Genomic DNA, 27219 nt, shown 5'->3' with positions numbered 1-27219 from the left:
TTTAAAATGAACAGTGTTTACATAAAATGTTGTTCAAATCATCCAAATGAACATACAGTGACGATGGCAGTAATTTTGTTACTAAATTGTGAATGGTTGCCTTTTCATGAAACCCTCTCTTATCTCATCTGGATTATAGTGGTTTAGCAGTGAGGCCACCAATAGGAGACGATTTAGGAGCAAATAAATGTAGAAGGGAGATCTGATGATGAAATTCATATTATTATACAACTATAATTTATTCATTAAAGGTGAAATATGTGGTAAATCTAGTTTAATGAAAGTTTTTTTTTTTAAAAAAGGAAACTAAGGTCATCCACAGCATGTGAAGAAATATGACAATGACATTCTGTCAAAGAAATCTATGTATTACATAGAAACATGAGCATCTAGTCAGTGTTGTCTGCTCTAATGGCAATGGCAGTCTATGGATTGGTCTATGCCAGAGGGTCGGCAACCTTCAGCATTTAAAGAGCCATTTGGGCCCATTTCCCACTGCATAAAATACACTCGGAGCCCCAGAACCTATTTGACCACTAAACTGAAGATAACATGACATCATAACACATTATTTATTATTATTATTAAAGGGATTCTTAATCCTATTTTAATGTCACAAGAGCTCTGTGATCTCCAAAGAAATAACTATTACAATTGGAAGAAAAACTAAATAAATGAAATAAAATAATTTAAATCAAATGGCCATTATTTAGTTACTATTTGTCTCAATGTATCTTAACTAGCCTCTCTTTCCTTCAGATGTGCAGTGTGTTCAGATGACAAATGTCCCGTACTGTTTACTGTTGTCTTAAAAAAATCTAATATGTTTTTTAATAAAATGACCCAGACATAACTTTAACTAGATAGATATATAAAGAGAGAACTGTTTCTTAGCAGACTATATCATGTAATATGCCATACAAGAGGTAAGACTGACATTTTATAACCCCAAAATCCATTATTGATTGGGTGTACTCCCAATAATAAGTCTTTATTTGAATCTTCCCTGACTGATCTCACTTTCCAGAATCTTGGCTTCAACAAACATTCTAAGATGTTTTTTTTTCTGGTAATTTATGTTTAGTAGATAACTCCTGCTTCAGCATGCACACAAAGTGATGCAGAGCAGGATGTACTGTTGCTGTCAGGTAATTTAATGGAGTTGTTAATTCCTTTTCTGAGTGACTTGTTTCTCGAAGTGCCCTGGCCAAGGGCATAAGCAGCGTGCAGCATTAGCATTCCACACTTTCTTTTGGCTTCCTCATGAATAAATCAGGCTGTTAAAATTGCCACATTTACATCTTATTTTACAAGAGCACAGCCCAGGCAACTAGAACTGGCTTAGTTTTGGTTACGCAAGACTCTTTCCTCTTTGTGGCATCTCTCTGCTATCACAGAGATTCAGGTTTGACCAATGGCAGAACATCACAGTGCTCCATTATGAGCTTGGTAGTTATCATAAGGGAGAGCACATCAAGAATATTATGTCTGCAAAGATTTCACACAGTGAAAACAAAAAAAAAGGCTGAGAAGTGCTTTTTTTAGTGCTCTCCCACATAGTGCTTTACAAAAGACTTTTATTCTAGCATGTTCTTTTGATGTCAGCGCAGATTACTTGACCAGCACTGATCACCACAAAGACCTGGCTGCTGAGAAGCCTTGTAGGCAGGCTAGCTGGATCAAGGTGTTGTGTATCTGTATGTGTGTGCGTGTGTTTGTGGGTGGGGGCACAACAGTGTCTGGCAGTTCTGCTAGGCTGCCCACTAATTGAAGGTTTCAGTGCAGGACTCTGCAGCTCTGCCTAAATAATAGCTGTAAGTAGGACTGACACCAACCAATCAGCATCTCCTCTCTCTGTTCTAACAGCTGCAGTCAGCTCCGTTCTCCCTGACTAGCACTCGTCTCTACATCATCCTCTCCTACATCCCTACTTCACCTCCATAAAAGCCTCATTAACCAGGGGTGCCACAGAAGGCCTGGCTGAGGCCTGCCACATTGACACTCGCAGGCACACTAATTGCTAGCAAGATGAGCTGGTATCTCACGTTCAGTGTAATATGTACAGCCATGTTGCTTCTATAATATAAGGCCTATAGGTTGACTGCCTCACGTGCTTCTATTAACAGCATAAGGTGACCTCCCCAATGTGGAACACTGCATGATGACTGCGCCGGTGGAAAATGTTACACCACACTGAATGTTACTTTTAGCATCATTGGTAACGGTGGTCATCTAAAGCCTACAGTGAAATCACTGAGGAAGCAGGAGGTGCAGTCATACTGACCATCATACCAAGGTTCAAGTCATGTCAGGTGCTATTTAGATTTCTTAGGCACGACTACTTTTAGAAAAGGGGGAGGAGTGTCTTACTCGCAGGTGCTACATTTTTCTCTCTTCTTTTGTCCTCCACCTCTCTGCATCATTCCCTTGTCTGCTCCATCTTCTCGTTGCTGGGCCCATAGCCAGACCCTCGTCTCTCATCTGCTCCGGCAGCCTACATTAATTATGCATGAATGTATTTGATGCCACATGCCACAGCACATCTGCTTTTGTCACTTGGAGCTATGCTCAACTTTCTTTCTGAGGTTGATTTTTTTTTTTAATTTTATTATTTTATGATGTTGTTGTTTACTGGATGAAAAAATGTGTATGACTTACAAACACATAGCCGTGAAAAAGAAATATATATAAATGTACTAAAGCCTGTGGGGTTGTTGTGGGGTGGGTGCTGGAGATTACTGTGTAGGGCTGTTACACTGTTATCATGTTCTCACATGCCCGCAGAGGAGGAGGACCTGCCAAATATGTGGTGGCACTGTAGCTACCATGGGCAAGCCTAGGCTAGGCAAGACTGTGCTGCACAGGCAACATCTGCAGAGGGCCTATACCCACACACAGCATTAAATATGACCAAAAATAAATCAATACATCAATAAAATAAACAAAGCCACAGCTGCTATAGCTCTGGAAGGGTAAAGCAGTTCTTCAACGTGAAACACTACAAACCAAAAGGTCTTTTTTTAAAGATTGTGCTTACAAAATCAAGTCATTGCACAATTTATGTGTGCCAGGATACATTTGTTTGTCTTCTCAACAAGGCTTTGTGAAATTATTTTAAACTAATGAAAAAGAAACTGAATAGGAAGTGTTCGGGAGGTTTATCACTTAACATTTTTAACTTAAACCTAAAAAAAATGTTCCTTCTTTCTATCTTCTTCTATCAAAGAACTTCAGCACAGCAGATTAAAAATGGGCCATACTCAAGACCGAAACCCCTCCCTAATCTGTAAAGCCTTAAGGATCATTGCCTAAGAGGAAAAGGGAGGAGGGTGAGCCATTAATATATGCATGAAAATGACCTACGGCACTCCCTATAAAAAGGGGGCAGCAAAGGTCAAATAGCCTCCAAACTGCACTTGAGTTTAATTAAAAAGACAAAGAAGAGCATAATTTGAGAGTGGACAGGCATCACTGTTCGGTGAGAAGGGGAGATGGGCTCAGGCACTTTCAGCAGGCCTATGTTCTCCTTCCCATAAGGCGCAGCTCCATCTTCCCTTCCCTTTGATGTCAATAGAGAGCATTTATTAGGGCCATAAAGGTTAATCTGGAAGGAAAGAGGATATCAAATAGTTGGGATGAGAAGTAGAAGAAAAACACATGATCTACGCTGGGAAGGGAAGTTAAATTTAGTCATGTCAGCAAGTAAAGGAGCATATACACTTTGGCGTTTTAGCAACTAAAGTGGAGCACTGCAGGTTTCATGCAAGATATTTTTACAAAATGAAACGATGTATCAGTGATTGATGTAAGTGAGCGAATAACTGAACACACCTCAGATTCAAATATTTGGGATTTAAATACATCCACTGATAAACAGTACTTGCAAACTTGTCTCACTCCTAACATAAGAAGAGCCAGCAGTAACCTTATTGTGCTTTTGATTAGTGCCTCGCTAAATATACACACATCGTTTTTTTAAAACTTGTCTTTTTGACGACGAACATGATCATGGACAACAAGGATAATCAACAAAAAAACATAGCAACATACACTCTCTCTTGGTTGCCATTTTTCACTGAAACAGGAAGTGCCATTTAATGGAACAAACTTGCCCCTACTCTAGTGGTGAAGTGCTGTAAAGAAGGAAACCGACGCAGAATTTCCAAGGGTTCATGACGACATCGGGACATTTGTGGGTGTACGCCATCAATTGCAGAAGTTTAAACGAAGCTTAAGGCGCATCAGCAGTCCCCTGCAGTGTTTTAAACTGGGTTGAAGCTACTAGTAGTTGTAGAAGTAGGAGTAGTTCTTTCAAATCAATAGATTCATTCACTGCAGCTTGGGTCTGGTTTTCTATTAACTAACCTGATATATGGCTAAACAATACTTCTATACTTCTGCAGAGAAAAGACAGAGAGTAACGGCACTGAAAGACATACAACATATTCATATTCTAATAAGTTCAACTCAGTGGTAAAGGTATGCTTAAAAGCACCAGGTGGTGACATCTTAATGTTTCACGGCAGAGAAACGTAGCTGTGCTGCTCCCCTCTTTCTCCCCAATGCATTATTCTTGCTTTAAGCAGCATGACTCCTCAGGGGTAAGGAGGGTATTGTTTTACAACACACCCAGCTGCGGCCTACTTGCTTAGCCCGAGGTTCATTTCAAGGAGTTGTCCTGGGTGACCCCTCTCTCTGGCAGTTATTAATAATAACATGTGCCAGGGAATAGTTCAGCTTGTAGCAATGTATGTCTAGCCTCATACAGAGAAGTCTCTGGGGTGTGTGTGTGTCTGTGTGTGTGTGGGTAAAGGAGTCAGAAGGACAGAGAGAAAAATACACAAAAGATATCAAGCTTGTATTAAATTATTAGCTGTTTTCTCATGTGAACATATCTGACACGAATAATCCTCTGATGATGTTGATTGTGTAGCAGGCCATCTCTGGACAATGGCCGTTACACAGTGTAAACACAGGTCTGTGCACTGATTTGGACATTTGTGTCCACCTTATTTTGTAATGTCAACATAGTCATTGCAGTAGTACGTGTGTTAAAACGGCTTATGGCTCCTCTACAGTGATGGAGAGCCTGATTAGCAGCATAAAGGAAGGGCATAAGGGCTGAGACTTAAGAGGGAGATGTGTGTGTGTTTGTTATATGTGTTTGATGTAGGAAAAAGAAGGTAAAGTGGCAAGGCCGATAGACTAAGTGCTGCATTCTTCACCTAGGAGTCCCATTAAAAGCTTGAACAGAAGAGGCCCTTTAAGCATGCCGAGTGCTCTATTGTAATAACAAGCAGTGGAGACAGAATTCAATCTGAGACCTGAATGAACAGATGAAGCCCCCCCCCCCTTCACTCATGGGACTCAAAGCTGAAGCTTCTTTTTGTGATCTTCTTTTTGTGGTTCATCCACACAAAGATCCGGATTTTTTGGGGGGCTTGAATACACTCCCAGACTGGACAAATTTCATGTGTCCATATTTACACCCTAAACACAACTTTTATGAAACAATGATGTCACATCCTCTCTTCTCCCTTCATCCACATGTGCCCATGCGCCATGTATACTTCCCTGTTTTTGCCATGTTTCTGTGGTAACATTACAGCACCACTAACAGGCCTGGCATATATACTGCAGTGTTTTCAGTGGTTTTACGTGGATACATGTGGACACAAACATTTATTGAAAACAAAAATGATTTTGTCTGTGTGTGGATGTAGCCTAACCCTGCATTCACACCAGGAGCGACTAAAGCCACTAATAGCCGTAACTCATTCACTTTCTATGGGCAACAGCAACAAGTTGAGGACAGTTTAACTTTATGCTAATTAGCTATGATTTTTAGTTTCGGCAGTAAAACGCTGCCAACTGATCGGAACGTCGACTTTCTTCTTCACTACTGACATCCATTTCCAGACCAACTTCACAATATGTGAAATTCTTGGAAGACACTACTGTTGTGAGACAGTTAAATTCAAATTAAACACTTTATAGCACCATCTCAAATGATAATAATATTAATAAAAGGCAATTATAACTGCACCAACTCAAACCAAGCAGACAGACACCTTTGTGTATTTTGAACAAAAACTTCCCCAATAACCACATTATTCTCTAGTTGTTGCATAGATGGTGAGTTACTTGACCTCAGACAACTTTCCACAGTTCACATTGATAGAACAGAAATTCAAATCTCATAAAACATCCATCCATTCTAGCCTATTTTCTTTTTTTTTTTTTAAAAATCACTGATGCTCCACCTACAGTTTAGCACTTAATCACATAATATGACCACATTTAGAAGTTCACCAACACCGTTGCTACTTGAACTCAAATAAAACGATAAAATCAGTATTGCCTTGGTATATGACTGCCTTGACTTTTAGATTTAAACTGCAGCTCTTAACGGCTGTGCTGCTGTCAGGCTAAAGAAAAACAAGAACATGGCAAGGCACAAGGACAGCGAAAGTAATGATGGTGGCATTCACTAGCGCAGCACACTCTGTGACCTTTTAGAGACCCACGTATTTCAAAAACTAAATAACAATAAAGCCCTATCCTTTCAAAGAAAAGACAGAAGGGAGCGGAAGATTATGTTGTTATGGAAAGATTGCATGACACGTGCGCACTAACACAAACGTTAACAGCATTTCTTCTGGCTGGGTATTATGAATTAAACCTCATTCAAGCATTTTATATTTGTTTTTATGGCCCAGCATTATTAAGATTATCTTTCATAAGGGGAAAAGTGCATTTTAAAAGCTTGCTTTTCAAAATGTTTGTCAGCGAACAATATATATTGTATATTATACTGTATATTGCCTTAGATGACAGATTAAGACACACTGCCATCTTCGACTCTTGTTGCGTAATCAGTCAATATTAGTTAATTCCTAGAAAGCCTGGGTAAACCATAGGTTTAGGGAAAAGATAAACACTTCATAAAAACTTCAAGACTCAGGATTAACATTGCAGTACTCTCAGGACCAAGGACACCGAACCCTTGTGTCACTGACCACTGGCCTAGCTGCAGAAGTCCTTGTGCCCTTCAGTGTTAGCTGAGAGAACAGCTGAACATCTGTGCAAGTCATTAGAGAAAGAGGAGCTGGCCTGAATCTTTTAGCCTGCAGAGAATCAGGGAGGTGAGAGCTGATGACAAACTACACCCAGCTTCTTACAAATCTCTCAGGAGCACTGCTATATTCAAGTGAGCAGGATGGTAGAGGTTACACTGAAAGCACAGGCTATCCGCTCTTTGTAAGCTTGTTTCATACTTGCTGCATATAATGTATGTGATATGAGGGAATTAATGTGGAATGATGTATAGAGTTTTTGTACCGATAACTCCTTTATCAGGCAAGACCACATTATTACTTTCTGGATTGGTATATGTGGTCAACATGTGGTGGGGGAAGTACTGAAGCTTGGTACTAAGTAAAAGTACAGTTACCCCTTAAGTAGGTTAGCTGCAAAGGACAGGAGGCCAGTGACAGTCTAGCAGTGGCAGCTGCCAGTCTTTCAAACAGGGGAAGCTCATTTTAGGTGTACATTATAAAATCTATCCAAAATGTAATGGAGTAAAATAAAGTATACTCTACTATCTTAAGCAAAGTATAAGTACGTAAAAACTTACTTACGTACAGTAATGAAGTACAAATACTTAGTTACATTCCACCACTGGTGGTCAGGGAAACTATATGAGCAAGCTCACTTTCACATGTCAAGTGCAACAACTAATGTCTTTTGTCCAGTTATAATACATATATTTTCACAGTAGTAAATAGTGTTACAGAATGACAGTGAATTAATTTAACTCATAAAACTAGATGGTAAAAAGACATCCAAACACTCACTCACACACACACATACTGTATGTATATGTATATTGTGTGCAAACAGTAAGAGAATATATAGATGAAATTAATGAATCGGCAGGTTGTAGCACGCAGGTAAATAAAGGAGGCAAGTGGATCTATGACTCAGCAGAGTGGACAGAGTGCCACAGCTCTGTGTGTGTGTGTCTGAGCTCATAACACTCCATTTTGCTACGTAGTGAATATCCCTTTTAAATTTGTTTTTTTTTCTCTTTTTTTTAAAGGTATGACGTGCATGTAAGAAGCTTGTATCTAAATGAGATTTCTGAAAAGAAAAGATGGATTTCAGACAGCTGGAGTCTTTTTCTCTTTCCTCCCTGCTGGTCCCTGGAGATAAAGCTTCACTTGATGTCACAGTCATGGCTGATGCCAACATGCAAACTGACAACATGTCACAAATCCAATGTGAGATGAAAAAAAAGATACATTTTTTTCATTTACATTTACATATGTGCTTATATGAGGTGGCTGTGGATAACAAAGTTGATTCTGAAGGAGGAAAAAAAACAAGTTATTACAGTAAACCGTGCTCTACATGTTGGTTATCTCTCACTGATAGCAAGCTTCCCAAAACATTAATAAATCCAGCCATGTTGACGACTCCGAGACTTTGCTTGCATTTATAATCTTAGTAAAACCACTGTAGAGGAAAATTGAAGTTGGATTAAAAAAATGAATGAATAGATAGATAAATAAATAAGTGTTCTCCTGGTGCTGTCTTTAAATGGATGTTTGGAATTTACAGTTTTCCATTAACTGATGCCCAACAGCTTTTACTAGCCTGCAACCCAGCCTTGAAGCTATTGCTGGTGTTTTGTGTGTGTGTGTGTGTGTGTGTGAGAGAGAGAGAGGGGGGGGGGAGCAGGGGCACTCAGCAGGCCGCTGTGCAATCTTCATTTTCTCAGCATATTTTAACTTAAATTTGTCAGTCTGTCTGCTCTCCTCTCTCCTCTGGGCTTTTTAAACATTATCGCTCTGTGCTGTGAAAATCACACATCAGCATAAACAGTGGCATTGCACTATTACCAGTATCATCAGTGGAGCTTTGGTTTCAAAGGGATCATTTGTTGATAAAATGTTCTCGCTGTATTCCTCCATATTCAGAGAGACCAAAGCACAAATCAACCTCTAGGAGATAATACCTGTAATTATGTTTGCAGCGCAGGTTTATGAAGGGACAAGTTAAGTTACACACACACACACATCATATTTGATAGCAAGTTTTTTTTTCTGCCAGAAGTTTTTTTTTCTTTTATGAATGTTTTGCAACAGAGGATTATTATTTAGTAGGATCGCATTGCTGGTGGTTGTAGACCCCTGAAGAATTCTATTAACCCTGGTCATGTCAGGCCTAATAACATGCCACCCTGCTAAGCAGAATGAGATTGGTTCGGAGAATAGGATGTGTGTGTATAATGAAAGCTCACATAATATACTTTAAGCCAATGGAATATAAAAATGAACTTTCCTTTTCCTGTAGCTAACCTGGGCTGACAAACTGAGATAAATGTAAGTAGAAATTTAGGGTTGCTTTTGACTGTGTGTGTGTGAGTGTATGTGTGTAAAACTGTATTTCTTTGTGATGTTGCAGCCATTGATTGCCTCAGTGATGGAGCCTGGCCTTCCTTGCTGCTCTGTAGATCAAATGTGGAGTGCTGCAGTTTGCTATATTTGCCATTCATTAGCCAGCAGTGAGGAGATGTCAGGGCGCATTCGCAAGCAGGCCACTCGCATGATAGCGAGCGTCAAATCAATTCAGTCACCTTGAACTTTGAAGATGAAAGAATAACGTGTTAAAATTCATCTCCCTCTTGGCCTGCATGCCTCGCCTGGCCTGGCCTCACTGCTGTTTCATGCACCGGAGCCTGTTGACCTCCACTGAATGGACAGTTGATAGTGCAAATATTTGCAAAACAACCCCAACAAATACATGGTTTGAATTGCCCGGTACAGCCGGTGACTGTAACGTTTAACTAAAAGACTTGAAACTGAAGGCAGTGCAGATGTTATTTAATGTAATGTCCTGGTGTGTGTGTGTGTGTGTGTGCGTGCATGTGTGTGTGTGTGTGTGTGTGCGCCTACAGTGAATGTGCACCTCTCACTCTCCCGTCTCACTCACTCGCACAGTTGTTTCATTTTACAACATGTACAGCTGTCTTAACATTCCAGGTAGTGCATTTATTTTTCACCCGGTCTTATTGCTTGTTTGTTGCCACTTGCTGTGTTTGCACTCACAGGCACTACTTAATTTTTAGAAGAACTGAAACAGGGACTGAACTAATCAATGAAAATATACTATAAGTAAAACATTTCTCAGAGGCTGTTCATGACTGCAGTAGGTGAAAGTTCAGGCCTAGTCCATGGGCCTGACTGATCATCCCACAGCACAGTCACTTAGAACACAGAACAGCAAGTTCTCCAAATTGTTTTTTTTTCCAGAATTTTCCAGAAACAGGTGCTTCTCATTCTTGTTAGAAGAAAATGAAGCAGATAAAGCCCTTCACCTGGCACACAAGACAGACGGACACATAGATATCCATTAGCCATAGTTTGACTGCATGTACAGAAACATGACCTAAAAGCAGCCAAGTACCGATGCAACACTGAAATGATATATTTTTTTTTTTACATATATTAATATGTTAAGGTAACACCTGTAAATATCTGTGATTAATATTACTGAGCTTTTTTGATGAAAAAAAAATTCTGGGATAAAAAGAATATATATATATAGATATGACTGTCTTAGTGAACCTATCAATCAAATGAAGAAGTAAAAGATTCTGGCGTTGCACTTTAGTATTCAAATGTTTAAAGAATAAAACCTTTGATATCTGCACATTTAAAACAAGATAAATGAAAAAGCTTAGTGAGTTAATATTAAATAAATGTGAAATTCAAATGGCAGCAGTTCTACTGTTATTCCCAGACACAGAAAGAAAGGGAGGTTCGGTTCCTTTAAATAACAACGTGTTTATGTGTGTTATGTCAGAACGCCGGGCTGACTTGCTCCATGTGTAAGCGGATCCATACCGCTTGTTTTATATATTTCTAATGATACCGTTATTTCCGACTGCTTTATAGTGACTGTGGAGACACAGGACTGGGTCCAGGCTGGATTTGAACCTGCAGCCGTAATACAACTCACCCCAGGTGAACTTCAGAGTGATTTATATATTTCCTATAGCTACATAATCACTAAAAAAATATTAGAATATAGACAGATTTTTAAAGAGAAAACAAATTCTACATTTAGATGATTAGTGACAGTTCAACCGCAACTTTCATCAAATGTTTTTCCACTATCAAATGGGCACTATCTGTGGAAGCTTCCTAGAGTCTTTGGAAACACACCACCACCAGACGCTATACTTGCTTAAAAAACAATAATAAAACACAGTTAAAAACACAAACACAATACAAATTTAGCTAACCATCATTTGGAAATGGCAAATTGCACCCATTGAATTCACATCACATTGGCTGCTTCCTAATTTAAGATATTTTGGAGCCTTTCTGTAAATACAAAGTTTAAGCCGCTGTGTGAATTTCCTCCGTGCAGTCTGTGACCACACTGTGTGTTATCTAGATGCAGTGTTTGTGCCGAAATGTCACACACAGGTGCCGTGGAGATGTACGCTGTCTGTCTTACCGTAGGTAGTCTCTTCGGCACAGGATGAGATTGGCTTTGGTGTAGAGCGTGGAGCCAACCTCGCCCAGCCTGCAGTCACAGCAGGCACACTTGAGGCAGTCCTCATGCCAGTACTTATCGAGGGCCTTCAGCAGGTAACGGTCCTTGATCTTCCGGTTGCAGCCGGCACAGCCTTTTGGCTTGGTGTCCGGCTGGACAGAGAGCATTTGTATACCTGGAAAGGAACAGAGAGAGAGAGAGAGGTTTTGAACACTCATCAAACAGCAGTGCATGGACTGAGGAGAAGACAAATATTCTTTTAATTACAATGTCCTTGGAGTGAGTGCAAAAGAAAGAGCTAAATAATCAGGCTAGGAGATAGATTCATTGATCATTTTTAAAAGCTTTATTTGGGTAATACAGTGTATACTTATTGTCAATACTCCAGTCTTTAAGCTGCAAACGATGTATGAGTGCAATATAGCTTAGAAATATATTTAAAGTATAAAGGGGTAATGTGTACAAAAATGCAGATTTGAGTTGAAATCATGCAGCAGAGCTTTGCACAGACAACAGATCTCTGTGGATTTTTTGTTTATGTGTACTCAAACAGTTACAGTAATAAGCAAATAGTTCTAATAGGGCTGTCAAAGTACACAGCTTTGTGACATTAAAGAAAACAATTACTATAATTTAAATTAAAGCATTATTAGTGTGCTATCCAGACAAGTGTTAAAGATAAAGGAACATTATAACTGTGGAAACACAAATTATTGTGTACAACACACACTCCACTCTGCATGAATGATGGCTTTAAGGAGACTCAATACACACACAGGTGTGTTGTTTAACATAACATAGTTTTTTTTTTTATTGAATTTTACTGTTTGGTGTTAATTAATAAAGAGCAGCCAGAGGAACCAATAGCAGCCTGGAAACTGACAGCAAACGGATCAAATTTACTACCAGCAACAAGCAGCCCACTGGACACAAAGCCACAGTTTCACATGTCTTCCTGGACACTTTCTTTCTTTCTTTTTTTACGTTGACCTCCTGTGTGTATGAAGGGGCGTGGCTACAGGCGTAGGAGATTTGCAGCGGTCTGTATTGTTTGGTCTGAGCTGATTGTGAAGAGCCTTTGTTGGCCCACTGGGGGACAGGAGGCAAAGGGGGTGGGTGGGGTACAATGAGGCTTAGCACCGGGCTGGAATTAGTATTCTCCTACCATTCCCTGAGGAGAGGCACAGCCCCACTCCCCTTTGTCCCCCCCATTCACAACACACACGCGCACACACAGTATATTTCTTCAGGCAGCCACTATGTCTGTGGTCAGTTTAAACTTTGTGTGCAGGGTGGGTGTAACATTTACTCATAATTGTACTCTTCCTGGGTTTTGACAAAAAAGTTACCTTTTTGAGTGTATGTAGCTATATATGTATTTATTTAATGTGATTTTTACCACTTTCACTATACAGAAACTTGAAAGTTCACTGTTCAGTAGAGTGTTTGAACCTGTTCACTTATCAAGTGTATTTTAATGATGCACATGTGCAAATGGAAAAGGCCTGACAGAAATGTAATCCACCTGACTTGAGTTAAATGGGTTAAAAAACATGTGTGGTCCTCTAATTGAAAGAAAAAAAAGTAATTGTAAATTCTAAAAAAAACAAAGGTATATTTCAGGAAATGATTTGCAAAACAGCAGGCTGTCAAACAGGTTGCATGCGGTGCGCAGCTCAGCTCATTTGTTCCAGAGCTTTGGGGGCTGTTGATTTGTTAATTGGCTGGTTTAAAAGAGCCGTGCGCACGGCTGCTCGACCTGCTGCTCTCCGCCGCGCCTGTTCAGCCTGCACTGATCCGTCTAGCCTTGTTAACACTATAAAGTCCCCGCTACTCATTAACAAACCAAAAAGAAAAAAAAAGAAAGAGTTTCGGCTCCCGTTTTACTGTGCAATCAACTCGGGAGGGAGAGAGAGAGGGAGAGGGGAGAAGCATGGCAGGAATTTGGCCACTTCGCTCTCTCTATTGCTGGGAGAAGTGCTTAACAAAAGCTCCGTTTTCCATAAAGGAAAGGAAATCGCAGCTGCTCGGTGCCCTAATGATATCTGTTTTATTTGCTCGCTGGCTCGTATCCTCCCTTCCCTCTACCCCTCTCTCATTGTGGGGGGCTCCAGGCTGCTGCTGGTGCTGCTGCTGCTGCGCGTCCCCCCCGGCCACATGTAGACTATCATCCTCCGAACCCATAGCGGATGAGGAAGGTGATGGAGTGGATGGAGAGGAGAATAACAGGCTATTTCAGTCCCAGTTTATCGGCAACGAGATTCTGACATTTCACCCTATCAGTTTAATTACTGTTGCCATGGCAGCGCGCTGCCGCTAAAGGCCAATAATGGATTTAACACAGACTCTATTTGCCACATAGGGTTCACGACAGAGACTAAAACTGTTATTAACTAATGCGTATATCAGCTGTATGGTCATTATTATGATATCAGAACACATGACTCTAATGTCCAAATGGAAGTTTTAAGTGGAGTAACACTGGTGATGGATCAGGTTAGAGTAGAACAGGGTCAGACCTAAGACACGTCGCCCTCGACGCAGAGAGATGCTGTAAGTTGTCGTCGTAGAACACACTAAACACACATGAAACGTGGCGCTCATACAAAGAAAGCGTCTTACCGAAACTTTTCTCCCTTTTCTGCATTTGTTGAGCAGCTGGAGCCCCCGAAGCACCACCATGCAACCCGTAGCCGCCTGGTCCGGAGAGCAGTTGTCTGCAGGCAGACTGAGATCAGGCTTTGTTAGAGGAAGAACAATCCAACACGGCGACCAGAGAGGCAATGAACAGAAAAGGGGGAGAACATCGGAGAAAAAAACGCAGGCGGAGGAAGCTACAACGAGAACTGATCGCTGCCGTCGGGCGTCAGACTGCGTGTGAGAGCACGTTTAAAAAAAATAGAAAACCGATCGGAGCTCTCGGTCTTGTGCAGAGAAATGCAGGCAGCGGAATGACAGAACGACAAAGAGATGCTACCCCCTCAGCGGCGCAGCGACCATAATCCTAGTGGCCGTCTAATCACAGCGGCTCCTGCTACACGCTGCTGCGCTAATCAGCGCCTTGACGTGCCACTGGCTACACATCGGCTCCCTCCCCAGCCCGCATTTACAACATCATCACATTCAGCGAGCACTTCACCACAGTCTGCAACGCTGCCTACATTTAAATACAACTGCATACCTATTACAGCTGTTTTGATTTTATTTTTAGGAAATGCGAGCCGCAGCAAATAAATAATAATGCACAGAGTAGAGCTTAATGCATGGCTCCTGCGCACTCACCTTTCTCAGTAAGTTAGGTAGAAGCCTGAACTCCAGATTCCAGCTACAGATCCCTTCTGAGCTGTAAAAGTTTACCAAACTGACATCCCGCGGTCCACCACATTGATCTTCAGGTTACAAATGACCTCCTAATAATAGATCAGAGCGAACACTGTAAGAAATTACCCAGCTACAGGTGTTCATCCGCGCACACAGGGAGTGTTGTATAGGGCTTAGGCCGGCGACTTGAATGGGGAAGAGATGGAGAAGCCAAGGTTTTATTATCACCAAACTCGCTATAAGCAGTGAGGCATTACACCGCCACGATAAGGTCATTCACTTATTACCAGTCACCCCACTATAACGGGAAGACATGCATCGCATGCGCGTTCCCCGGAACGCCCACTATACACACGTCCTTCAATCTCGGAACCGCGGGTGCGCAGGCGCTCATTATATAAATGGGGGGAAAAAAACCCGCTAAACTGTATGAATTTTATTTTTTCAATTAAGAGATGATTTATTTAATGAGGCTTTGACACCTGTTAGGCTACACACTAACACAACAGCAGCATTTCAGGTCTATACTGTGCAGAGGGGGCCAAACAGTGCAGCTTCCTGTAACAACAACAGCAGCATGGCATACAGCACCATAACGCATTCATGTGGTTTACACTTGCACGACAACAGCAGTGCACAATAAATCAACTTTGAAACAATGTGTAGCCTATCTATGCATCTTTCATTTTATTGGCATGTGAGCTAGACACATACCCCCCCCCCCCAACCAAGACTTGTCAAATCAAAAGACTACAATGACCACATAAGACGTAGACGTATGAGAACATCTCCAAGGTCGCTCATTCCTGTAGCATCCCTTCTCTTTGAAGGGGCCACTGCTCTCATTATCACCTCACCACCGTCTTTATTTAAATCATTCTTGTAATTAAAGGACGGAATTATTCCTCGCATGTTATTGCGCCAGTCCACATCAATTAGCGGCCTTCTTTGGACTCGCTATATAGGCAGAGATTAGGCCCGCATTGCCCACGGTGCCCACCACCCCCCACCCCATACACCCCCCTCCATCACATCATGACCCCCTGTTGTATACACACCACGCACTATTCCAACACAGTCTGACAAGTTACTATCTTAAATATGCTGATAGGGGGACGGGAGGGGAGAAGAGGGGAGGGAGAGGCAGCAAGAGGAGGAGACACAAGTCAATAGTTGGCATGCGGCTCCAGCCTAAAATGCAGCGATAATGAGATGGGTCATAAAATGCTCTCCGCGCCATTATGAGTGATGAGATGCATTAAAGCTGACAGGGTATTACCTGCCAGTAATTAGGTTTTGTCATGGATTGAATTATTTCAAGGCGGCCTGTCTTGGTAATCATGCAATTTGCTGTAGAGTGTGAGGCTGCGGGTGTCCTTCCACCCTCCTTTCAGTCGAGCTACGTTCTGCTAATTATTCATCCCCCCCGTACGAATAGAAGATGGACAGAAGAGCAGGAGGGCAGGTGGAGACAGGACGGCTCAAACGGAGAAAAAAAGCGTAAGCATGACACACACCTTCGTTTTTATCTCTACAAAATACAATAATAATGACAACAACAACAACAACAAACACACCGACACCGCGTCCCTGGAAGTCTAGCAGCATCTTTGTTTCACACAGGATGAAGACAGACAGTCTGAATGTCCACAGCGCTTGTGTCCTGTCCGTGCACTAATAGCCTATATGTTGCGACCCCTGCGCGCAGCTCTCGCTCTGCGGGAAGCGTTCCACCCACAACTCTCTCACACACACACACACACACACACACACACATAGATGACGGAACACGTACCTTGAAGTGTAGCCAGGTATGCCCAAAAACAAAACTCTGCGCGCGTCGCAGCTCCTTTTGACTTTCAATCAAACTGTCCACAAGGCAATCCCGAGCTCCTTAACCCCTGATGTTCTAAAAAATAAATGAATAAACTTAAGGATGGAAGTAAGAGGAGTAGTTGACAACAGTTGGAATGTCAGATCGCCTCAAACTTTCTTCAACCCCTGATGGTTGGTGCAGGTTCGCGGACTTTGCTCTCAGCGCTCACCCTTCCTCTTTGGTTCTGTGATAGGCAAAAGCGGCGCGGAGTTGAGCCTCCTCTCTTATTTAAGCCCCTCCACCAGGTCCCCAGTCAGCAGCACACTCCAGCTCATCCAAGAAGCTGACAAGCACCGTTAGGGAAGGCAGCGCATGTTGCTCTAATGGACCTCATTAAGCTCTACTTACAGATGTTCTCTTAACATAATTGATCTGCAGCGAGTTGAGAGGACGGCAACCTATTCCCCAGCCCCCAATTATGGCCCGGTAATTAGATCCCCAACCTCCAGTTCTCCACATTCACCCTTCTTACATTCCGAAATATCAAAGTATCTCTTTCTCTCAAAGCGACCGCCCCTCCCTCTACACCCTCACCTCCATACCCCCCCCCCCCCCCACACACACACACACACTCTTCTCCCCACCCACAAGACACTATTGACAGTCAGATCTGCTAACCTTTGTAGTGTAGCCAGACTTAGCACTGCACTCACACTCCAATTGACAGAGCTCACTCACTTTTCTAGTCCTCCTTTCTTTCTCCTTGCCCCCCCCCCTCTCCCAGTTGGTAGACAGAGAGAGAGTGAGTGGAACAGAAAGAGAAAAGTTAGAACAGTCCATATAGGCTTGTAATGATAATATCTGTCAGGGGAGTATGCCTCCCCATCCAACCACCGGTTGTTTTCTTTTATCTTAAATAATTCTTGTGATGGCATTGGCAACAAAAAGTGGATAGGGGTCGGGAGTGCTGTGAACTGATGAGAAATTGATAGTGCAGCTTTTATAATGCAGATCTGTGCCACTCTTTCGCTCATATAATTAGGTCGGAGTGTGCTGTAACAGAGAATACACAGGGAGATGGTAATGTCACTTTTTTTGCACTTTAAAAAGAAGACGACAATACACTGAAATCTCAATAAACTGTGTGTGTGTGTGCATGTGTTGGGTAATCAAGAGTCTTCTGAGCTTGCAGAGTCTGATATCTTAAACCTTTATCTTGACACAAGCATGAGTTTTCTGGATATCTGCAGGACATGAATATGATTGTGTTTAGTAAATATGGCTGAAATAACATTGTCATCAATATGTAGAGCGTAACTAGTTTTATTAATCAACATTTATGTTTAATCTCTAAACTTGACACAATGGTTGATTCAGCTTCCTACCGCTTTTAATATTTTGTAGAAAAGGTACAGTCTGATATATCCAACAGCTGTGTGTGCATTTTTATTTCTTTCTTTCAGGGTTTATTTTCTATTTTGCATTTGTTTATTTTTTATAATTTTGAGTAATATGTATTTCCATATGCACGTTTATTCCCTTCTCAGACTCTCCCTCTTCAGAGCTGTTTGACTGCTGGTGCTGTTCTGGTTTTATATTCTTACTACATGAAGGCACTTGAATTAAGTAATCTCCATTAAGTCTCAGTGGAGTAATAAGAAGGGTCAGTACTCTTTGGCCTAGCTATTCTTTGGCTTTAGAGGACTCCCTTCTGACCTATTACCTAAGGTGATTCTCCAGACTTTTACAGGGAGGTGGCTCCGGAACTTAGCTTTGCTACTCTTGTTTTTGCCAAAAAAAAACAAAACTGGCTTGTAGGTGTGAGGCTGAAATGATAGATCCTTTGACCCTATTTGAAGGTCACACACTGGCTTCAATTACAGTGTGTGTCTTTAACGATAGGATCTGCAGGTCATTAGTGTAGACAGACCGATGACTTTTCACCCTAGGGGAAGTGTGTGTGTGTGTGTGTGTGAGAGCGAGAAAAGCCACTTTTGCACCACTATTGCTTTAATGTGGCTTTAAAAAACATGGTGATGTAGGCTACTGGCTTGTAACTGCATAACAGGCTTTCCCTCTTACCACGGAGATGGTCTCAAGGAAGAATTTTCAATTCAGATGACAGAAGTATCATGTTATTGTTTTGAGTGGTGGTGTAATATTGTGTGATCATGTAAGAAAATAAGGTTATTTCAGGAAACACAGCCACAAGTTTAAGTATATAGAAAGGTAGCAAATACACATATATTGACCACATGTAACAAAGCTTTGAATAATATTGCTTCAAACCTGTAAAGATGGCCTTGAACAATGCTCATATCTGCTATGTAATATAGATCCAGTGCAATTTCCTTGATTTTCTTGGGCAGAAATTACTTGCATGTCAGAAATGAGCATTTCAAACAGACTGCCGTATACCTCAGCAGCAATCAATCAGCCTTAATCCAAAACCAATTTACTCCGCCTGAAGAGGAAAATATCTTTTAATCTCTTGCCGACAATCCCTGATAGCACTGCTGAGCATCAGTTGACAGTCAAACTGTGGGGTTTAGAATGGGGCATGTATGCTGGATATACGTGTTGCCATTTTTATAAACACGAATAGTCAATTGAAAACAGTCTGAGTAATGATTTCCCGGACACCACACATGTACACCCACATCTCGCACACACTGACAGAGTTGAGGATTCAAAGGCACAAGGTGGATGAGATATACCCTCATGTGATTACTTACTTACTTTACGCTCTCTCTCTCTCTCTCTCTCTCTCTCTCTCTCTCTCTGTGTGTGTGAACCCCAGGGCTGAGGGAAAAGAAGAGCTGTGACAAACAAAGGAATGCCTGAAATGAGATTGAGATTGAGAAATGAGAGGACCTGAATTTCTTTGGGGGACAGTTACATAAGCTTGACTAGAAAGGTTGTCCTAAATAAATTAGTGGAGTTCAACAAAATGTTCAACAGTAGCTATTATACAGCACAGGATAGCAGAAAGGACACACAGTATCCAGCCTCCACCTTCAACACCCAAACTGTCTTGCTGTTTCTTCCAAGAACAGGAATGGTTGATTAAGAGGACGCTTGTGGGTGGCTGTTGTTTTACTCCCTATTGATCCTTGAAGCACAACTTTCCATCATGCAGAGAAGGCCAGGGCCAAAGACGACAGCTAATTAAGATGGCTAATCACTTCATTTCGCAATGGCTGCAGGCTCTGTCACTCTTCTTTCCAGCACCTGTTGTTTAGAATCAGCGACTGACAAAAAAAAATCCCAAAAATAAACCCAACAAGCAAGAACCTTCTAACTAATCTGTTGAGGCTAAACGGTGAAAGAAGGCTGTTGAATGTCAAAATGTCAAACTACACTCTGCACCAAGAGGAAACTGTTCAAATGGATTTACAGTTTATTTTTTTATAATAATAATAGACTTTTTATCTAGGGTTACAATCAAATATTTGTAAAAGTACGGTAACATTCCTAGCAGCCTTGTCTTTAGTGCCAGTCATTGCAAAGCCTGAATTTGTTAGCTTCTTAACTTTACATGTAATATTTTTAAAATGAACAAATATAAAGTCTGTGTATGAACAATTACATACAGAAATGTAAACCTCTCCAAAATCCAACTTGACCTGATGGATATATTGTATTGCATTATCTATCATCATTCTTTGTTTTTACCATAAACTCTGAATTAGTTTGATTTCACACTTGATGCTACAGGGGCTAACCAAATGGTCTACCAGATGGTGAAATATGCTAATAGTTGTCAATTATGTACAAATTTATTTGTATTTTCAATCGTACATACAACTATTATTAGGAATAATAAACACTAATGTGATCTTCTGGTATATACGGAGCCCCTCTGATGACATGGTCAAAAAGTAAATAAATAAAATAAAATGGTGGTATTTCGTGCACACTTCATGCGCACTTTATACACATTTCATGGCCACGATTTATTTATTTTTTGTCAATGAGGGGCTCTGTAGGTATATACATTACCTGGTCAAACAAAAGTCACCATCTGGATTAAATTAAATGAATATATAAGAACCTTCTATTACTGCAGCAATTCAATATGATTCATCTGGCAACAAGTCATTTAACCCTAAAAGACCCAGATTAAATTTTAAAAAGACATGAAAATGTGTTCATGTGATTATATGTGTTTTTCTTAAGGGTCAAGGTGTTAGCAAGCAGGATTCAGGCCAAATCTGGCCTGAACAGCGCAAATCCCATTAAAGCCGGATTGGTTTCAGTCCGACTATATCCACCTTTCGGAGGTTGGTTGAGCCAGATTTTAAGCTAAGGTCTAAACTCAAATGCAGCTAGCGACGCCATACTTCTGGCGCCATGAGACAGTATCCGGGTTGCAACAGCTGTGTGTAAATATCCATCAAGCTATGAAATCTTTGCTCGGAGTGTATTTTCGACATGGCTGCAAAGAAATGACCACCGAGGAAACAGAAAGAACAAATGCAATGAAAGAAACCGCACCCTGTCCTCCATTTTCATAATAGCCAGATTTGAAAATAGGTCTGAACATATCCATTTTAAAAGCAAACCGGATTCAGGTACTAAAATTCGCCATGTCAAGATTGGGACTAAATAGCTGCAACAAGGTCATGAGAAGCAATGAGCGGATGAGGGTGAGAAGAGATACTGTGTCAGCCTGTGGGGGCATTGCTTTGGCTAGAATTGCTTCAGTTAGTCACGTTTAGGTTCATAATATGAGGTGCCTAAAATTGATGTCAGCTGAATACCTGCATATGCTGAATGACCAGGTTTTTCTACCAGTGGATTTCTTTCTTCCGTGATGGCATGGCCGTATTTTAAAATGCCAGAGCTGGATTTCATCAGGCTCAAAATGTGGTTGGGAACATGAGACATCATTTTTACACCTCCATAAAGTCTAGACCTTAACCCCACTCAGAGTCTGTGGAACGTTCTGGAGAAGACTTTAAGCAGCAGTCCGACGTCAACCACCAATATCTTGGCAAAAAAATGCTTTATTGCTGGGCAGAAATAAATGCTGTGACACCGTATAAGCATAAATTATACCACAATTAATGTGCGTCACAATCAAGACCTTTTTTTGCCAGACAGTGTGTAAAAAGCTTTTATGGTATATTTAGTGTGTAGCTGCTTTGACAGATACATACAGTAGGTGACATATTTGATCTGCAAGAAATCTTTTTTTTTCACACCTCTTTGCATTTGACAACTCTTTTTCAACATATTTATCTTCTTATTCTAATGCACTGCTCTATTGTTGCACTGTGAAACCTTGCACAAGTCTGTTCATCACTATGTGATTATTACACCCCAAATCCAGCCTCTGAAGGAGTGTCAAAACTTGCATCCCACACCATACATATGCTGGTTACAAGTCTTCCTCCAATATCAAAACACATCGAAACACATTGCAATATGACTGCATCTTATACAGTAAGAATCCAGGTGAAAGAAAGTCACCTCACTCCTTTTCAGAATCATTCTCTGTGAGGTATTAGATGCCGGTCTGTGTGTCAAGCAGACTTATTCTTAGGGAAAGGGGTAGTAAATATTACTCAATGAATCTGAAGTGTATTTACACATGGCAGCTAGAATATCACCAAGTGCTACTTGTTTTTTTTTTGTTTTTTTTTCCACTAAAGCAATATTGATAACGGGGAACTCCATCTGGAAAGCCGACCTCAGCCTTGGTGTCACTCCCATCATTTATTTGCTCTTTTGACCATTCCGAAAAAGTGATTTGTGCACTGGGACAAACACAATGGAGCAAAGCCCCACCAGTGCTTATGAAAGAAAACTGTTAGGAAATGATTTCCCATTTGGATTCAGCTTGGATAAGCAGTTTGAAACTGCAGCTGTTTGTATGCCATTGACTGCATTACTCTCTCTCTCTCTCTCTCTTTGTGTGTGTGTGTGAGTCCACATTATTTAATTACTATCTATTGAGGTCTGGGTGCCACTACACTATGGCTCAAATGGTAAATAAAAAAAAGCTGCATATACATCTGTAAGAAGTTAAGATCAATCATGCAAAGTTGCATGCAAACTTATAAATGGAGCTGCATCACATCATGCAGATCCACCTGGGAGTTCATAGAGGAGGAAGTGCTGTCTTTCTCTTGCTCTTATTCATATGTGGGTTTGACATGCAAAAAGAAAAAGAAATCAGAAGGGACAGTTATTGTGCTATTTTACTTACTTAAAAATTGAATCATATTGGGGAAAGATGAGTGAGGGAATCAGGTTTGTGAAGTATAAAATAGTTGATTGGTTAAAAAAAAGCTCAGTTCCGCTCCTCTTTATGTTTTAAATTATTAAATAAACAACAAATTTGAGTGGTATTTTTCCAAAAGTGACAAGTGGCTTCAGCCTGATGAACACAGAGTAAACAAATAGTAAAACAATAATAATCCTAATAAGCTATTTATATAGAACCTTTTGCATAACTCAGTGCCCATGCTCCGACTGAGATATTTCCCACAAAGGTTTCCATCCTGGCAGTGTAGAAAAGTGTAGTTGTGCATGTACTGTATATTTCCATTGATATAGAGAGTAATTCCCTGTGTGTTGCTAGGAGGGCAGGCTACTCAGCTTCAATTATGTATCCGCTTTTATTCAATCATTGCTTTGTTCTATAGCTGACATCTGCTCAATACTGCAATCTTCTGTAATCAGAATATGCCATCTTAACAGAATTCCATTAGACTTGCCTTCAGACTGATGGACTAAAACAAGATATTGAGTGAGAACAGCCACTTTAGTTAGTGTCTCCTATACCTTTAAAATAACATTTCTTAACATACATTCCTAAATGTTTGGCATAATTTGGCTCTTACAAAAGGTGCTTAACTTGTAACACACACAAAATTGATTTAAAACAGTTGATGTATCCACTATTATCAAATCTTGTTAGATGCTCAGACCTCCTTGTCCCTGGTATCATCCCCTGGTCCCTTCTGGGGGACCCCCAGCTCCTTATATCATGAATAAATTGTCAGAACATGTATTGAACAGCAAAAGTTCATGCAGTGTGCATGCACAGATTTGAATGTTGTCGGGCTGTAAATGGGTACCGCCTTTTAAAAAGCTGTTGAATCAAAATCACTTAAGCACTTGTCAGGCTCGGGCTGTAATCGGACCTAAGACCCAATTACAGCTCTAGCGCTGATGCAGTGAATGTGCTAACAGTTGTAGCTAATTAGCATTGAAGTGCCTGCTAGTACGCAGCTAAATTAGCATCTAAAGGTTTGCTAGCATGCATTTAATTTAGTTAATTAATAATTATGTTTTTTGACAAGGACCCTGAGACAAACTGGCTCTAAATAACTGACCTGGGTTAACACAGTTTTGTTTGTTTATTTTCTATATTGAAAATGTGTTTTTTATTCTGGGCCCCACCTAACTGTAACAACAGACCAATATATGCTTTTAAATCCCTTCTCTGTGATGTGTGCTTCCCTTTTCCCTGAGATCATCTTTACTCTTGAACTCCAGGTGTTCCTAACATCTTCTGACTGGTCCTGTTCTTGTTGTTAGTGGTTCATGCTATTATTAATACCTCCATTATTATCATCATCCTTCTCCGACATATGAGGCAGTCTTGTAGACTTCAGTGTAAATCCCTCATCATCACTTATAGACAAAAAGGAAAGGACATCAATCAATAGGTCATAGTGCCACCCTGTCCCTTCTCTATCTTTTATTCATCCTATCACAGTATACAATCTGCCCTCTTGTTTCGTCAAGTCCCATTCAGTGACTTGATTCAGTTCACTTCTTGGGCAAAGTTTTTTTTTATTGAAGATGACTTTCTTTAAAAAGACTTGTGTCACCACAGTAAATGCCAGGTTGTCCTCATAGGCACCTGTTTCTCTGCTGTCCTGTTGAGTTTCCACATCTTCACCTCGGTGGACCATCTTGTCTGAGTAGGGTCCTAGCTCTGTGGCACTCCGACGTCCCCGAGCTCTCCTTCTACTTCCGGGGTCCCTGCAAGAAAAATCTTGTCCTTGCACAACCTCACTCACTTTGGTCATGACCCCACATCTGTGTAGCTCAGCTCTGGTGTTTATTCATCATCAGAGACAACAAAGCATCGGCATTAATGTCTGTTTTAGTCATCACATGCCTGTCGTGTTTCCTGTGGGAGCAAATATTTCTCTCCCTTCATCACAAATAGCTGTCACTTTTAGGGTACACTGACCTAAGCAGTATATCAGGACTAGTTTTAAAAAGATGAAGCTCCCAGGCTTATGGAACTGCTGAGATATGTTGATGATTATTTTTTGACTTATTTAATTATTAAATGCCTCGCCTCACTTTTCTTTGGCTGTGAGTCGCCTCATCTATTGCTCCTGAGACAGAATGTGTGTCTCCATTGATTGCCACATTGTGAATATTTAAAGGAAATGGCATAAATAAATCAATGCCCTACAACTAGATGTACTTATCAGCAGCCAGAGCTTGTGACAGACAACTGGATCAGACCCCAAACAGCCTCTGCTTCAGACACTTCTCTGGGATTCAAATACTGTATGTTCTGCAGAAATCCTGGAAAAAAAGGGGGAACCTGCCTGACGGTATTTGGAAAAACAGCATTTTATATTTATGTAGTATTTAATTGCATAATGCTGAACATAAATACTAGGGCAATTGCAGAGTTTTTAGGATACCATTGTTAGAGTGAAAAATATGAAAATAAAACTGTTTGAGTGTCTAATTTACTATATAATCGTTAGCATGTACTTACACCACAACTCCTGATGTATACCAGCCACCAATCAACTATCAGGACTGTCACATGGGTCAATGGGTCTTTTCAATGGGACAGTGGTTCTGCTTTTTTCTGAAGCAAAAAATCAGTTTTAAATATTTTATGTAGTGTTGTCAAGCCCGCAGACCATTGGCTAACTGAAGATTTATCATTTTAATTAGTCATATAATAAGAAATTATTGAATAATATTAGTATATCCCTGGTGTCAATGTCAGCACCTCTGCATATGTGGCCAGTCATGCAGTTTAATTTATTCTACAATCATTTTTTTTTCTTTTTGTAGTATACAGTTGTTTTCCTGGCTCCATATAATAGCCTGACTCATACACAGATGCTCCTCACACATTCTCCTCTGTTTTCCTGGCAGACTGGATTAGGTTTAGTATATATGCACACACTGTAAAATGTAATTGTAACATTACTTAAAAATATCAAGTGGTCTTAACTGATATATGCTTACTTTGTAGACTCTAAGTTACATTTAGTAATTCTAATGAAGAAAGTATTAATCTCATCAGCCACGAGTAACCTTAACTGAAAAACTGTGAGTGATGAAGACGATGCACAAGACACGTCATGATTTGCACCATCAGTGAGGAGGGCTGTTAGGGGGTGTAAATATGTGTATTTGCGAAGGTCTGGGTGGTTGAGCGTCCATCATCATACCATCTATGATCCCATTCTCAGTAACTGCATAGAATTTATATAATATCAGAATGTCAAAAATAATCTAAAATAATAATAATGTATTAAACAATCACATAGTTTAGGCTGATGACAAAAAATTGGTTTAACACCATAGAGGGTGTGTTGTTTTACAAGCAACAACACATAATAGGAAATTCTGGCTAAGCAGAAAAAGTGGGTAAACTGTCATCATTTTAACAGAATTAATCTTAGAATGTCAGGATCAGTGTGGGAGGCGGACACAAGTGCGAAGACACAGGGTGGTGACTAATCAAAAATAAGGTATTTTATTAAAGGAAAACTCAGGTAAAACAGAACTAAGGTTCACTGGGAAAATCCACAGGCAAAAGTTCACTAAGAAAACTAATAAGCAAAATAACAAAACTCTGGAAAACTAACCATAGGAAACTAAAGGTCACTGGGCCAAACGGGCCACAGGTAAAAACTAGACAAACAAAGGACTAAGGCAAGGAACACAGGAATTCTAAGACAGAACACAGGTAAGTTAAAACTACAGAAAGGTACTCTGGAAATACTATGCCAGGTTACAGGTATGAACTACGGAGCAGGGAGCAGCAGACAATGAGACACAGGTAGCACACATTATGGCAGGGCAGGTAATCGCACAAGGATGGAAAACACAGGAAGTAAAACGCAAGACAATACACAGAAAGCACACGACAAGTCAAGACAAACACTACGAGGACAACAAGAAACCAGAACTAAACAAAAACCCAAAACAAGGACACAAACAACGAAAGAACACAGGATCATGACATAGAAGGACTTAATGTATGTAGTAGCCAAGGGAATAGCAGCAGCACACTGAGCTCACTGATTATACGGGAGAGGGGACCGTTCCTGTCGCTGTCCTGCAACAGAGCAAGGACCTCTTCTAGAGCAGAATGAAGCGACTGGTACCCTGATGCCAAAACTAATGCATAACTACACATACACCTTACCAGAGCTAATGGCTGACATCTAGGACCTTTCTTGACCATGTCATTCTGCCAGTGTTCAGAAAATCAACTTGGGCGGTAA

General features: G+C 40.7%; 1 protein-coding gene across 1 annotated transcript in view; it reads right to left on the bottom strand.

Annotated features, from left to right (window-relative positions):
• lmo3 (LIM domain only 3) overlaps window positions 1-16934 on the bottom strand; it is a 32437-nt gene extending 15503 nt beyond the window's left edge. Inside the window, exons 1-3 of the mRNA XM_028399219.1 lie at window positions 16685-16934; window positions 14191-14296; window positions 11530-11743 (exon numbers count right to left, since the gene is read on the bottom strand). Of these exons, the coding sequence (XP_028255020.1) occupies window positions 11530-11743; window positions 14191-14215 (239 nt within the window). The 5' untranslated portion in view covers window positions 14216-14296; window positions 16685-16934. The remainder of the gene's footprint in view (window positions 1-11529; window positions 11744-14190; window positions 14297-16684) is intronic.
• Window positions 16935-27219: the final 10285 nt, after the last annotated feature.

Source organism: Parambassis ranga, chromosome 2 (genome assembly GCF_900634625.1).
Source record: "Parambassis ranga chromosome 2, fParRan2.1, whole genome shotgun sequence".
Lineage (NCBI taxonomy): Eukaryota > Metazoa > Chordata > Actinopteri > Ambassidae > Parambassis > Parambassis ranga.
Note: the sequence above shows the minus strand (reverse complement) of the source record. Positions and strands in the feature narration are given on the sequence as shown.